This window comes from Acomys minous (assembly GCF_964271855.1).
Source record: "Acomys minous genome assembly, chromosome: 4".
Lineage (NCBI taxonomy): Eukaryota > Metazoa > Chordata > Mammalia > Rodentia > Muridae > Acomys > Acomys minous.
The window spans coordinates 114,200,348-114,216,903 of record NC_140486.1 but is presented as its reverse complement, the minus strand read 5'-3'; the positions used below and the strand labels follow the sequence as shown (position 1 = coordinate 114,216,903).

Genomic DNA, 16,556 nt, shown 5'->3' with positions numbered 1-16,556 from the left:
TGGTGGTGGGGACAGTCTTAATGCCTGCTTCACGAACAGGATAGACAGACTCATAGATATGACACCATCCGAATAGTGCGGAGTCATGGTACTCCACCAGACACACAACTTACGGTTCAGAACGGTTGTTGTATCCTTGACACCCCATGTTGTATCCCTGGGCCTAGCACCCCGACTTCCACAGCCATCGGGACGTTTTGGAGCCTCTTATTCACAGCTCTGCCTACCAACGTACAAAGGAGAGATTGGCCGCTGGGGCTGGTGGAGAGAGGAAGGCCTAAGGGGAGGGGGAGGCGGAGATTGGAAAGGGGTCATAAAAGGCTTGTGACACAAAACAGCAGGTGTGTAAGGTGCTCAGGCCTCAGGGCAGGGGAGCAACTTGTCTGGGATCTTGGAGATGTGCATTTTTTCTTTCAGTAGTGTGTGTGTGTGTGTGTGTGTGTGTGTGTGTGTGTGTGTGTGTTAAAATTAAAGTACAGTTTAAGTGAAGTTACGTCTGCTTCCCGCTTCCCACCATTGTGCACAGTTCTGTGTGTTAAGCTTTGGCATTTTTAAGGCTGGGAGACCTTGGATGCAGGGCCCTGTCTTGTCACTCCCATCATGCATTGCGAACTCTAGAACCAACCTGTCAAAGAGAAGTCGCCATGCTCTGGCCCTGCAAGCGTCAGGCTGGAAACCAATTTGCTGACTGTGCTGCTGTCTCCAGCAGGCAACAAAATCTTGGCTTTGACACTAGCCTGAGGAAATGGTAGCCTGTGCTCCCCACCTGGACCACCAGAGCCTTGGGTCCAACTCAGCTCCCACTAGTCATGTCCTAACTGTTTGCCCCTTCAGATGAACCTGCCTGCCTCCTGCTCCGCTAGGAAGGGGTCTGTGCCAGGTGCTCATAACCATCCACTAATAAGCATCTATCTAATTAGCTCTTTAGCCTTCCACGTGACTTCACTTATGCACCTTACACAACTATCACAATTAGCCCACACAGCGGTTGAAGCAGTCGGCACCATCCTCCCAGCTGTTACTCTCCTTTTAATTTCACTACCACCACTTCGAGTTCTTTACATAGGATAGGAGAGTAGCAAGCCATCCCTATCCATAATAACAGTTGACCACCCACGAAATTGACATTAGGAATGTAGAGACTGGGGACATCTATGTCTTGAGTGCTAAGTCGTTCCTGAATCACACCTAACACGCACTGGAAACCTCCAAGGGCTTTCTCGGGGTTCTTGGCTGGAATTCTCACTCAGCTTTGCTCCCCCACACCCAGTACATCACTTGTTTTCTCCATAGCGGTGACAAGATGCCTAGCAAAAGGTAGTCACATTGCGCCCACAGTTGGGAGGCAACAGAAGGCGAATGCTGGTGCTCGGCTCACTTCCTCCCTTTCATTTAGCTTAGGATCTCCGGCCCTTGAGGGTGAGCCTCAGTTAACCTGAAACTCCCTTACAGACAGGCCAAGATGCTGGTCTCCTAGAAGATTCTAGACCCTGTCACACTGACAGCCAATATTAGCCATCACACTGGCACCTCCTCCTCTCAAAGGCTCTAGTAGCAAAGCCCCTGGCTGCATCTCTTCAACTCTAAGCCACAAAAGACTGGGAAATAATCACCACCATTTGTACAAAAGGATGGCTGGCAGATACATGTATTTTTTCCCCACTTCTGTTATTCCTTTCATTAGTGTTTTTAAGTTAAAGTGCAATTTAAATGAAGTTAAGTCTGCCCACCCACACCATGGTGCACAGTTCTGTGTGTTAAGCTTTGGCATTTTTAAGACTGGGACACCTTGGGTGCAGGGCCCTGTCTTGTCACTCCCATCATGCATTGGGACCTCTAGAACCAACCTGTCAATGCCGCGTTAACATTCTCTGGCCCTGTGAGTGCTAGGAACAGAAATTTGCTGGCTGGCAAGAAGCAACCTAAAGGAGAAAGGGCTTATTCTGACTTTCAATTTAAGGGGAAACACACAGTCAGCCATGATAGTGAAGGCACGGGAGTGGGAGAGTAAGGGAGTTTGCTGTCAGGAAGTAGAGAACAGACAGGAAGTAAGGCCGACTATCAAACCTTGGGGCCCACACTCAGTGACTACTTTCTCCCATGAGGATTCTAAAGCCTTCCAAAGGTGGCCCAACAGGTGAGAACTGAGTCTTCAACTACGTAAGCCTGTGGGGAATATTTCATGTTCAAACCACCGTAGGGCCCACAGCCGTCGGGCTCATTGGCGTCACCTGGGAGCCCAGGGCTTTACTGACTCCTAATTCCCCCTCTTCCCTCAGCAGCTTCATGTCTTCATGCGAGGTAGTTAAAAAGAGAGAGACACCAAGAGAGGGAAGGAAGAAGGTGAGGAGAGAAGTCAGGGAGCAGAATCCTGGGATTTGAGGAAGCTGGCTGTGGCTTGCCCCATGAATTTCACATGAGACCTTGCGGACTTGTGGAAGTTAGGCAACTTGGCTACAAGTCCACCTAGTGACTAGCGATGGAGAACGGAGACGGAGGGAGAGACCTTGAGAAGTCCAGGCATTGTGTAGATCCAGGGTGGTCTCCGGGGAAAGGGCAGAGCTTCCCTCTGAGAACCTTCAGTGACATCAGAAGAAGCCACCAGCCCGCTCCTGTCAGATGCTGTCTGGATGTTCGGAATCTAGCTGTATTTGTTTCTTCTTTTGTGTTTTCTATATTTTCTTCTGTATTTGTTTCTTCTTTCTTGCTTTCTATAGTTTCTGCAGGGATCCTGAGTTACATTCAAAAATGAAACAGAAGTTTGAGGAAGCCAGGGGGATGGTCACACATGGAGAGAGGGGTCCAGGCCTCATCGTTGTGAATTTCTTGTGTAATTACACATTCAGTGAATTCTCAAAAGCAGCTGCAGTCAGATGCAAATGTACATGTGGGTTATTCGAGTCAGAAGGCGAATTGTCCTCCTCCCTGCCATTGCATTCACGGAAAATATATGAGCTCGAACAGGGGACATGACAAGGGGTGGGTGAGAAGTCAACATCCAGACAGTACTCACTGAGGCCTGCGGGACAGGTGCACAGCCCATGGTGACGTCACATGTTTTGATGTGGCTCGTCATAATAAATAAAATTAAGAGCACCCAGCACCTAGGGGTTCTTGTGGTCCTCGATCCAGATAGAAAGGCTAGATGAAAGACAGACTCTAGGCTTGTCAGCAAATGCAGTAGGCTAGTTTCCTTTGTCTAGACCTAAACAGGTCCAGGCAATAGCCTTGGGCCCTTTGCTCTCTCAGTGTACCCCACAGACTGTGAGGACAAATCTGTCTTCCCCAGGATAGTGGTCCCTCAGAAACATGGCAGCCAACAGCTGCAGTTACCACCGCCCTTCTATCTCCAGTCTTGGGCTTCAATGTGGGAGATCTCAAACCCAAGTAATTCTCCTGCAGGTCACAGGAAGTGGGATGGCAGGAAGGCCACCACCTTGAAGAAACTGAACGCTGTAGTGACAGGACACAGGATTGGGCTTTTGCAGTCAGGGCCTGCCAGTTCTGAACAGACAGAAGTGCTTCATTTCCACGCTCCATGTATAAACACTGCTTGGGCAGAAACAGCCACACACCTTCATGTTTTATAAATACAGCGACACCCGCTTGCCACTTGATCAGACAAGGACAGAGGGTTGGAAAAGGACAGGACAGGCGAAGGTCCTTCTGATAAGGAAGGGGCATGGAAGACTCTGGCTGCCTTTGAGCCATTGTCTTAAAGGGAATGGATGACAATGAAGAAAGACTTCACTTTCATCCCGACAGGGTCGGCTCTGTCCTGAGTATGAATTCCCCTAGATACATGGCATTTGGAACAGGAAAGCAAAAATAAGCCTTGCTTGTCCCTTTCTCAAAAGAGGAGCAAAGCAACATGGGTTCTCATGTCATCCCCAATGTATGGTTTCTTTCTGTTAAATTGTAAGGGAGAGGGCAGGGTGGCTTGTACAGGGTTGGAGGAGACTTGTCACATTCAAACAGGAGCAGAATCGAAGGTGAAACTCTTGACCCAAGAAGGAAGTCTTGATCCTGACTGGTACCAGCTAAAAGCATCCACTAATAAGCAAGGTGCCCGTGAATAGATCGATTTTCCTAACAGCACTGTGGGATCAAGAGGCTGGTGCATGGGGCTCCCTTGGTCTCCTCTGAGCACAGGTCCACTTGGTGTCCCAGGGAGGCCATGTAATCAAGCCCATGTGTAACGCATCGCCTTTATTGAGTGCCTGGGAATTTATAGGCAGCAAGTGACACCTTTGGAGGCTTCTGTGCAGTGGCATAAGCTGCTTACTTTAGAACTCGAGAGAAATTTATGGGACTGCTGACATTAATGGAGGTGGCTGACTGACTGGGGGGGGGGGGGAGACCGGCCGGAAACCCCTGCATCCATATATTTTTCATAGTTGATGAAACACAGATAAATCTCTGTCCTGTGCGTCTGAGACGGTGAGACCTGTCGAAGCTTGGTGTCGGGCCTCAGGGGGAAATTTATCATGCATAGGAGTTCTGCTTTCTAAATCACTGTGAACTCCAGACTGGCCATTTGCACATTTGTATGAGAATTTTTGACAATATCCATAAATTTTTAATAGGCCCTAACTTTACCAAGTGTGCCACACCTCCCGTTTGTGAACAGAAAACTACGAGGTTGGAGTGTTTTTCCTCAGATTACTCAGATAAAAGAACAGGAAAAGGGCACTCAATGTCCATCACATTTTTAGTGAGAAAGACGACATTAGTCACTGAATAAATTTTATAAGAAGTTAACATTGCCCCCATCATTTATCACATGTAAATTGTAGAGTTTCCAGACGCCAGAGGAAATACAAAAATTGCCTAGTGGGGCACAGGGTTCTATTTTTAAAACAACAAACGTAAGGTTTTGCAAAGATGGAAATGCCCCAGTCCCAGTGGAGATTTTTAAACTTAATTTATTGTTATTATTTGCATGTGTGCACATGGATACAAGTCAGAGGGCAGCTTTGTGGAGTAAGTTCCCTCCCTACCACTTTCCATGCATCGAACCCAGACTGCCGGGCTTGGCTGGGGCCAGCAGTTGGGGCAATTACCTGCTGAGCCATCTCACAGGCCACTCCAAGGGGATTTCCTACTTTGCCCCCATCACAGGAGTAGTCAGTGGCAGCTACCACACAGCTTCCCTCCTTTCCAGTCAAATCTTGTTTATCATACATGTATTCTCTCAACTACTCCCTGATCTGGTGTGAATCTTTACTTTAAGCTCAGTTTATTGGCATCTCCATGGGCAGTGTGCTTGCCTGCCTCAGCATCCTCGGTGCTGTAGTGTACCTGTGTCACCATGCCTGGTCCTAGAGCCATCCTATAGCTATAGCTAAAGCAGAGAGAGAATTGGTGGCACATACCTGTAATCCCAGGAACTTGTGGGGGAGGGAGCAAGTGTAAAACCAGATGACCTGAAATTCAAGACTTGTCTAGGCTACAGAGTGAGTTCAAGGCCAACCTCAGCAATTTAGCAAGACCTGCTCTCAAAATTTAAAAACACAAACAAACACAAACACAAACAAAACATTTTAAAATTGAGGATGTAGCTCAGTCGTGGAGACATGTGTCCTAATGTACACACAGCCATGGCCCTGGGTTCAATCCCAAATACACACACACACATAAACATTCATACACTTGCACACACATAGACATACACACTCACACATGCACAAATCTGTACATACATATGCACACACATACACATGCACTGCATGGATACACACGTGCTTACACACACATGTAAACTCACGCACACATATACACTCACACATGCACACACACAGCCATGGCATCCTGACAAAGGCCCCGGAGGCAAGTGTGACATACTGTACTGTTTTCAGACTGCATCCTGAGCTCTCAGGCACCCAGGGCCACCCTTTTGTCAGAGACTATGTGGTTTCCCCTCTTTCATAGGAACCCTAGCTCAGGAGAGCCTGCCCACCCTTTTCTGCTCTCAGAATCGTCCCTAGTGTTTTGCTTTTCATTGTCCAGGCGATGGTGAAGGGGTAGTGGGTGGTCTGGGCTCATGTTGTGCTTCTTACTGTACAGGATTGAATGGGCTTCCATGGCATCTGTGCCATCCTGTTTTGTTGTGATTACTCACTTCCTACTTGTTTGTACATTCAGAATGTCCGTGAGTCATTTAGTTATTCTAAAAACACTTTGGCCTTCCCAAGAGACGCACAATTAGAATGCTAGTGCTCATCCTTACACTCTAGGGAAGTTGGGCATTAATCATGAAGCCACATGATTACTTCTGCTTCTGCAGAGAAAGCCTTTGATCAAGTTAAACATCTGCTTCTTACCTGAAAATCTAAAACCCGGGAGAAAAGGCATACATTGTAGGGACATTTACTTTAAGCAGGACAAGATGTAAGCTGGGTGTAGAGAGACTGTTGTATCTTCCACCTGCTGGCTTTTCTCAAGGTCACAGGCACTGTCTAGCACACCACGCATGCTCAGTGAGCCTATTGTGAGTTAACAGATGCAGCATGGATGAATGAATCAAAGATGCTGCATCCTCAGTGGAGCCATGCCTCACAGGCGAGGGGCGCAGCCTTTGTCACCACCTGCACATAGCCGGTGCCACGACATGAGTGAGTAGCAAAAACCAAGACAGTACAATGGGGAAGTTAAAAGAATAAGTATCCTGCGGAAAGTGGGAAACTGTACTCTTAGGTGTTGATGCCGGGGAAGGAGCACAGCTGTGTAAGATGACAGCTGTGCACAACGGTCAGAAGAAACTAAACAGTTGCTGGGATAGATGGAGCGACGGGCTCCGCTCCTGCCCAAACAGGAAGACGATGGATCAGCCCCGGGAGACTTACAGGGAAAACACAGTTTCAATTAAAAATCCCAACAGGATTATTTGTTGAATGTGAAATATAATTATTAAAGTCATTAGGATTAAAATAAGAAGCTAAGAACAATGGGGGAGGAACAAATGGCTATGTATTGTAAAGTACATTACAAAGAAAAATAAGGTAACTGCTTAGTGCTAATAAGAAGGCATATGCCTGGATCAGTGGGCTAAGAGGGCAGCCCTGGAGCTGACAGACAGTAATGGAACAAGTAATTTCTGATAAATGCATTTTTAAAATGGAGCCAGAGAAGAAAAATACAGTTACAGTAAGTACATTGTTAGAGTTGACTGGTAACAGAAACAGAGAATTTAATGTCCTGAAAGAGAAACCACGAAAGCATAAGTATTTTAAAATAAAATTGGAAAAGCCCACTGCAAAAAGTATGAGGTCTGCTTAGTAATAAGACTCTAAGAAAGGAGAGAAAGCAAGCGAGGACGACACTTGCTTTGATTGTGACGTGTTTTGCTCTGCGGTTTAATTCATTTGACACACCATTCCTGTTTGCTGTGTTAGAGAGAGCAATGCGTAAGTGGACTCAAGAGCTCCACAGCCTCGCTCCAGCTTTCTTCACCTGTCTCCAGGCTCAGAAGACACAGGCACAAGGGATCTCCTGCTGTCCCCTTTGCTCTTAAGCAAAAACAACGCCGTGATGATTGCCAGGTCTTTCCTGCTAGGAGCTGCATCATCATTTCAGGAACTGATGGGTGCTCGGTGCCTTTCCAACATCCTGAAAACACTCCGTGGGCGGGGGACTGTGGCGACTGTTCAGAACGGCTCTGTTTTCTCCACTTATAGCCGTGAGAACTTGACTTCTGGAAAGCGTTTCTTACACAGAGCATCGGATGTTGTGGAACAGACTGGTGTGATTAGCAGAAATGCCCCACCCCCCACCCAGGCTGTGACCTGAAGTGGCTGAGGTGAGCTGAGCGAGTCTGGCAGGGCAGAGCAGGGCAGGGCAGGACCAGACAGGCTGACTGCTGCCTCCAGGCCCTGAAGACACAGGCACAGAGCATCTCCTGATGTCCCCAATGGGGCCTCTACCTTGAGCTGAGAGGTACAGGGCAGCGTTCTTACATGCACAGAAGGACAGGGCACCCATCACTTACTGTCCTGAGTCTCCCAGGAGCCAGGCAAGTGCTACACAGTGATGCATGGTAAGGGAAGAGAGGCATGGACAGGCCTGCGGGCCCTAGCTGGAGGGGGAAGCAGAACAAGCCTCCGTGGTGTCTGGCCAGGGGTTCTTGTCTGAGACTCAGACACTACCACACCTGCAATGGAGCGGGGAATGGAGCTGGAGTAGTAGGCGTCAAAGCATTGAGAGTCAAGCCCTGGGATTGATCATAGGAGAAGAAAAGGCAATGGCAAAATCTACTTACTCGCTGCGCTTTTCCCAGCCCAGTGGAGCTTCGAGGCATCACAGCTTAGACAGCTAGAGTCTGGCTTCCAGCGGGGATAGGCGTGCCAGGCTGCCGCGTGCCTGGCTCGCTTGGTTTCTGGGTTTTGCTTGTCAGCATTCTAGAGGTGATTTGGACTCAGTGACAGGAGGTGACGTTCATCCTGTTAAAAATATTAAACAATCTCTGTAATATCATGTTTTCATTTTCTCAATACATTTCAGGAATCCTATTAAGGAATAATTAAAAGTTTTCTTCTTGGAAGTTAATATTTGTCTTGATAGAAGGTAAATAGTATAGGCGGGGCAGATAACTCACTCAGTGTGGCATTTGTCCCTTGCAAGCTCTGGGACTAGAGCCTGGCCACCAGAACCCACGTCATAAGCAAGCCAAATGGTAAAGGCAGACAGAGAGATCTCAGGGGCTCCCTGACCAGTCTTCCTACCTGGTGAGTTCCAGGACACTATTACAACACTACAGTCGTCCCCTGGCCTCCACATATGTGAGTACACACAGGCACACACGGGAACATGCACGTGAAATAAATAAATACCCTCAAAGCTGAAAAGCTTCATTTAGAAAACCTCATCCCTATGAAATACCTGTGTTTGCTTGTAGGTGACTAAGTGTTGACAAATAGGTGCTAATTTCTGGAGATTTGCTTTACGGAGACAGCATTCATTTTCAAGCTTTCTGTTCCCCGACAGCTGCCTCCTCGGTTGTCTCTCCACACCCCTCCTTTCTCCACCCCTGCTTCTCTCTATAGACAAGGGTGAGCTGGTAGGTCTCACACACATGGCTTTGGCTGTTTCAATCGAAGCTTTCTGCTCGAACCGCCTGGTGGTTCCAGTGCCCACCTGAAGATCTCCTCTGACTGTGCCGTGGCAGCAATTTGAGGGTGAATGGAAATGGGCGGGGAGGTGGAGAGGAGGCAGAATTCTAGAATGGCATTCTCTACCCGCTGTATGTCAGCAAGATGGTGCAAGCTTAAAGATAATCAAGGCTTTGGGTTCATAGTTGAAAGAAAGCTGTAATTTTAGTAATTATGCACAATCTCAGTATATTGAACATCTTGGAGCTGTGCGGAAAATTATGCCTCGAGGTTCACTTTCAATAGAAAAGAGTCCTGCTTCTATTATACTAATCCTTCAGGCTGCAGAGAAAGGCCCAGGTTGTCAGCCCCCCGAAAAAACAATTTTATGTTCCCCTCTTTTCATTCTACAGATATGTGCCCCTACCAGTTCTTTGGTTGTAAAATGAGAGCAAAAGTGTTATATTTGGTCAGCTTATGTCATACAGTGTAGTTTAAATCTGTCTGAGCAGATTTAAAATGAGGGAAGGAATCCATCTGCCACTTGGTCCATTTTTCTAATCAAGAGAACGGGACCCAGACTGCAGCCAGGGTGGCCAGAACTTGGCATGCAGGAAAAGGTATAGGAGACAGAGCGAGGGAGTCTGGTCGCAGCACCACATGGGGCAAGGGTCATCAGAGAAACCAAGTAACCTAAGGCCCAAATCAGTTCAGCCTTAAGAATAAAAGGGGCGCTGGTGTCAGTTCTCCCAAGTGAGCTGGAACAAAGCTTAGCCTAAGGACATGGGCAAAAGTTTTGTTCTGAAAGAATTGGTGACCTTTGAGCAAATACATGACATGGTATAACTCATGTTTTAAAAGGGTCCCTCACCACCTCCTGGGGTAGGGCCATAGAACAGTAAGAGACCACCAGATCATGATATAAGCAGCTACTTGGTGGCAGTGGCCTGAGCCCAGTGACATTTGCCAGTTACCCTCAAGGCATGCTAGGAAGGTGGAACCATGGGAAAGGACACCTGGAAATGGCTCCAGTGCTCCATGAAGCGCCCCTGGAGGGACCAGAACACAGTCTCCATCCTCTGCAATAGGAGGAGGAGGAAGAATTTGGGTGTCAAAGTGGCAAAAAGGCTTGACTGGCAGAGCCTCTGCGCTTCTGGGTGTTTTGGTGGACAACTGGATCCAGATCCAGGCCAGGGAGGGGTGAGAGCCAGGGAGAAGTGAAAACCAGAGTCAGCATCAAAGAGCTGAGCACACAGGTGCTGAGTCAAACCGGGAAACTGGGTGAGACGGCAGTGTGTGAGGGTGGACAAGGCCTTCAGTTTCAGAGGTAAGGAAAGGGTGGGAAAGGACCTAGCAAGGAGGATTTGGGTGCAGGTCTATGAGAACCCACAGAGTGTCCCCATCAAGAAGAGGGCAGGGACTAGGCCTGTCCTGTATGTGACCAGCTGTTTCCATGGAAGAGATGAGGTACTCAGCCAGAGAGGAGGGAGCCAGGGGCATGCGTTGCACTTGAAACTGAGGCAAGAGGACCTTTCCAGAATTAAGACACTGCCCTCCAACTACAAAACAGCACATGCTGGCTAGTTTTATGTCAACTTGACACAAGCCAGTCATTTGGGAAGAGGGAATGTCAACTTAGAAAATATCCCACCAGATTGGCCTGTGCTGCCTTTTCTTGATTGATAATTGATGAGGGACATCCCAGATCACTGGTGGGCGGTGCTGTATCTGGGCTGGTGGTCCTGGGTGCTCTAAGACAGCAGGCTGAGCAAACCATGAGAAGGCAAGCAAGCAAGCAGCATTGCTCCACGGCCTCCAAATCTGCTCCTGCCCCTATGACCCTGTCTGCTTACGTTCTTGCCCTTACTTACCTCAGTGATGGACTGTGGTTTGGAACTATAAGCTAAAATAAACCCTTCCCTCCCCAAGTTGCTTATGATCATGGTGTTTAAGCACAACAACAAGACCCCTAAACCTCAGCACCATGATGAAATGCCCTTTAGAAGGTAGCAACCCCATGCCAGGCCATAAGCTGTGTACTAGGATGCTGGGTCTCGACTGCCGTAATAATGTCCTAAGTCTAGGTGGCTGAGCAGCAGGAATGCGTCGTCTGGGTTCTGGGCAAGAAGCCCAGAGTATCCGCAGGTTGGTTCTTTCTGGGGACTGTGAGGTGGAGCCTCATCTTAACCAAGCATAGCCACAAGGACCCCCATATCCTGAGGTTAGGATTTCAGTGTAAGCATCTTTGGGGTCTGGGCCACAGTTAAACCTGTTAAAACTATCTTTTTTAAAAAGATTTATTTATTTAAATGTGCAATGTTATGCCTGCATGTATGCCTGCCCACTGGAAGAGGGCACCAGATCTCATTATAGATGGTTGTGAGCCACCATGTGGTTGCTGGGAATTGAACTCAGGACCTTTGGAAGAGCATGCAGTGCTCTTAACCTCTGAGCCATCTCTCCGGGCCCTGTAAGAACTATCTTAATGGGGCAGTGGATATGGACAGTTCTCCCAGCTGAGCTCAAGGAATGAAAGCTAAGGAAAGTAAGCATGCCAAAGGAAGGGCTACAAGATTCTCAGGGCTGCAGCTAAGGAGTAGGGGAGGGGAGGTAGAGGGAGTGATGGAAGGATGGAAGACTGAAGGGAGAAAGAACCCCAAGAGGAGTGGCTCCTGGGGCCAGAGCCCAAAGGGACAGAAGTTTGTGTCTAAGGAAGGTGACAGGAGCCAGGTGGTGGTGGCACACGCCTTTAATCCCAACACTCGGGAGGCAGAGGCAGGTGGATTTCTGTGAGTTCAAGGCCAGCTTGGTCTACAAAGTGAGTCTAGGACAGCCAGGACCACACAGAGAACCCCTGTCTCAAAAAAACCAAAGAAGAAGAAGAGGAGGAGGAGAGGAAGAAGAAAGAAGAAGGAGGAGGAAGAGGAGGAGGAGGAGAAGGAAGAAGAAGAAGAAGAAGAAGAAGAAGAAGAAGAAGAAGAAGAAGAAGAAGAAGAAGAAGAAGAAGAAGAAGAAGAAGAAGAAAGAAAAGAAGAAAACAAGAGGAAGAGAGAAAAATGACAGGAAGGTGGTGCCTCCCTGATGGGTGGGGTACCTGGATGTAGGAGCTTGTAAAGATGCAAGTGCTCATCATTAAAAGCTCCCCAAACTCAGGGGCTGGAGAGATAGCTCAGAGGTTAAGAGCACTGTCTGTTCTTCCAGAGGTCCTGAGTTCAATTCCCAGTACCCACATGGTGGCTCACAGCCATCTAAAATGAGATCTGGTGTGCAGGTGTACATGCAGGCAGAACACTGTATAAACAAACAAACAAACATTTTTAAAAGCTCCCAAACAGTGTTTTTAATCAGAATCACAGACAAGTATCCCAGGTATTCGCCTATGGATTCCTGGTTCGATGGGTGTTATGGCTGCACGTGTTCAGGTGTCCAAGAAAAGGCAATTTCCACTATTAAGATTTATCGGGGGCTGGATAGATGGTTCAGAAGTTAAGAGCACTGACTGCTCATCCAGAGGTCCTGAGTTCTATTCCCAGCAACCACATGGTTGCTCACAACCATCTATAATGAGATCTGGTGCCTTCTTCTGACCTGCAGGTGTACATGCAGGTAGAACACTGTATACATAATAAGTAAGTAAATAAATAAATAAATAATATTTATCATTAAGATAAATTTCCACCATCCACAGCATCCAGGACTGTGGGGATAGTGTGCCATGGGGGGTGGGAGCCTGAGGCCTAGGATTCCCCAAGACAGACACATTGTTTTCCACTGTTAATCAAAAGTGTCTTGGTGCTGACACTGTATAATTTGGGTCCTGATACTGTATAATTTGGGGTCTTCAGTTCCTTCTGAGAGGCTCCAGGAGGGCATGCCTGCAGTCACAGCTGTCGAGCCCTAGCTGTTTATTGTGAAAATTACCATGGGAACCTAAATAACATTTGCTGTTCCCTCTTGCAAGACTTATCTGCACCTCTACCCTCAGCTCTCATCCCAAAGTCTAGAATGCTCCAGGGCACACAAGACCTAAATTACAAGAAGGAAAGTACAATCATTAAGATAAATATATCTAATATTATTTTACAAAAATTACTGTGGAATTTTAATATTAACTCTATGAAAATTGACACATCCTAAAATTAAAAGGTAACACACAAAATGAGATCATGTGAATTGGGGTAAAAAATGTAAGTCACGAGGCTGAAGAGCTGGCTCAGCAGTTAAGGTTAAGAGTATCTATTGCTCAGCGGGGCATGGTAGCATATGCCTGTAACCCCAGCACTTGAGGAGGCAGAGGCAAGCAGATAGTTCCAGGCCAGCCTGGTCTACAAAGCAAGTCCGGGAAACCAAGGTTACACAGAGAAACCACCCTGTCTCCAAAAAAAAAAAAAAAATACTGCTCTTCCAAAGGACCTGAGTTCACTTCCCAGTACCACCCTTCTATAACCCCAGCTTTAGGGAATCTAACACCTCTAGATTCCAAGGGACCCACACAAAGTATATACGCTCTCTCTCTCTCCCTCCCCCCCTCTCTCTCTCCCTCCCCCCCCTCTCTGACACACACACACACACACACACACACACACACACACACACACACACTGAAAACCAGCCGTCCCCGCCATCTAGAAGCTCCTCTGATGGTAGCTGAGAGATGGACTAATCTCTGGGTGTATCAGTACGTCACTAGGAGTCAGTTTAATATGATTTCCATTTAGCTGTGTGATAGTAGTAAATTCTTCCCTAGGGCCTATGACCTGTTTATCTGTGGGTCGTTGGCCTTAAAAAAAACAAAAAACAAAAACAAAACAAAACAAAAACAAAAAAACGGTGCCAGGTATGAGTTTCATCTTGTGAAGCAGGGCTATGGTAGATTATTCCGTGATATCTGGGCCATTGCCACAGCCCTGGGCACGGCTTGCTATGCCTCCCGTTACTGTAGTTCAGAGCTGGAACGATTGATGGTTACTTTCCTTCTCTAATAATGCATTTATTATTTTTAAATGAACTGAAAAATACATATTTAAATTTTTCTGAGTTTTACTGTCTAATAGGGTAAACATCAGTAGTGTAGCTCACATTTCTGCTTAGAAACCTTTAAAGGTCCTCGAAAAGTGTTAAGTGTGAAAAGAGTACCTTAAATATGGACATCTCCTCTAAGCCTGGGGCTCTCTGCTTTGGGTACTAAAAGCCTCTGGTTCAGCAGGCAGTCTATTTTCCCTTCACACGGAGTAGGTGTGAGGCTTGGGTCGAACTCAGTTTCTCTTATAAATAATGACCACATCCCCCTTTGGTAATCCTTCACACTAAATTCCACAGCCTGCTTTCTCTGTGGAGAAATTATGTGGCTACAGACAGAAATACTTATTGGACCCCATCAAACATGGGGCCCCAGACTTCCTAAAACAGAAAGCACGCGTGAATGTTTCAGACACTTTGCTGGCCGTGCCATTTGTGCAACTCCACCCTTCTGTTTAGTTTCAAAGTCCTGTGTTTACCCTGTGTTTTAAACAGGAAGAAATGATTTGTGCTTCTGTCCTTGAAACCACAAGCATCTTGATACAAAGGGGGGGTGGGGGGAAAGGGGGGCAGGGGGGAGCAGAGGAAGAAAACTAGAATCTAAGAGAGAGCCGTCCACCTCAGGCTACATGGCCCCAGAGGCAGGAAACCTCGGGCTGCTGGTTTCCTCCTGCCCAGCCTTGGACACAGGGACCCTCACCCTGAAGAGCCACCCCTTGCTGATAGAAACTTACACCGGCTGTCAAGGGTGGCATTACTGAAAGAGTCACCCCACTTCTCTTGCACCTCACATCCTTTCCCTCTGCAGGAATTTAACGGGTGCATTTCCAGTCTACCCCAATGAGGAAGAAGGGGGATCAGCTATCGTTTTTTCGGACAAGACCCCGGAACAGGTAAAGAAATGCAATGCGTGAGAAGTAAAAAGTGTGTAAGCCATAGTGACGTCTCCTTAGACTCGAATGTGAATGAATCCAGTGTGTTGCATCTCCTTTATGTTCTTAGGATTACTCACATGACATCTTCCAGGGTGAATATCATTTCACATATTCTTTCTGATTTCTTTCACAATCAGTTCATTCTTTCTCCTGTCCCATCTCTGAAAAAGCTGTGATGACATGTGAAGCCATTTTTCTTGTCAGCTCTAAGCATCCTGAGTTCTGGTTCCTGGTACTTCTGCATCCTTCCTCCCTGCCCATCATCAGGCCACTGACTCTGGCAGTTTACTCCCACATCTTCCACATCCCAGGATGCGCTCTCCTGACTCCCCACATCTCAGGATGCTCTCTCTAGCTCTCAGTTGACTTCTGTTACATCTACTAGTTAGTATTTCCTTGACAACTCTAGGAAATGCAATAAGATCTTAAATCAGACTGAGTTATAAATGCTTTAAGTGACATTTTTTCCACATTATGGGTTATCTTCCTAGAGGTTGCTATAATCTCAACATGAAATCACATTGACAGACACACAGTTGTCCAGAATTACATGGGTAAAACTTCACTGTGGAGGCAAGAAAAGCCTCAATTAGACAAAGAGGTTGATAGATCGTTTCCCTGAAGACACAACAAAAGAGAAGTATACTTAGTCCATTAGTCCCCACCTTTGATGCAAATTTGATAAAAAACAAAATAATTTTTAATCAATAAACATATTATTATGGAAGAATACATGGAAAATCTCTGAAAAGTAATAGACTTCGTTATGGTGGTGACGCCACAGAATTACAGAAAGAATGGCAGACAGCAGCAATAAGAGGCATGTTCAATTGCTGAGAAAATGTTCTGTGCCAGCTGCTATGCAAAGCACATGCAAGTTTATCCCATGAAGATCCAGCAACTTGGCCAAACTCACAGTTAATAAATTGTGGTTTTTAAATTCAAACCACAGAGGCCGGCTTTAGAATAATGTATTCAGAAGCCAATTCAGACACAAATTAAAAGTCAGTCATCCTGATGGATCCTTTCAAAATAGGGAGAATAGACCAGCCACCAGCCCGCAAAAGGATGGGCAGGCCTGCTTACTTTTTGGCAGAATTTGGTATATCCTTACCCTCCCTTAACTTGTAAAATAAATTCCTTTTGCATTGAATATTTACATGTAAAAAAAAATCAGACCACAAACCGACAGAAGAAATTGCTAGAATATTTAATAATCAGAAGGGTGGGGGTAACATTGGAAGCATGTTACCGTAGGCAGAGTCATAAAGAAACAGACTGGTATAATTGACTATATAAAACTCAAGCAGTTAAAAATAACAGCATAAGTGAAGTTAGAGTCGTGAAAAACTAAGGAAAATGCTTGCAGCATCTCTGATGAATGGTTCATCCATTTTTAAAGAGTCCTTAGAAAATAATAAATCATCTGACCATCTCAGTAGAAAAGACATCAATAATATGAATAGAACTTTTTTTAAAAGAAAAAATAGTTTTAATTACTGGCAAAGACTTTTTG

General features: G+C 46.5%; 1 protein-coding gene across 1 annotated transcript in view; it reads left to right on the top strand.

The window, feature by feature from the left end:
• Positions 1 to 16,556, top strand: part of DRC11 (dynein regulatory complex subunit 11) — a 113,546-nt gene that overhangs the window by 32,802 nt on the left and 64,188 nt on the right. Inside the window, exon 7 of the mRNA XM_084779500.1 lies at positions 14,914 to 14,998. Within this exon, the coding sequence (XP_084635626.1) occupies positions 14,914 to 14,998 (85 nt within the window). The remainder of the gene's footprint in view (positions 1 to 14,913; positions 14,999 to 16,556) is intronic.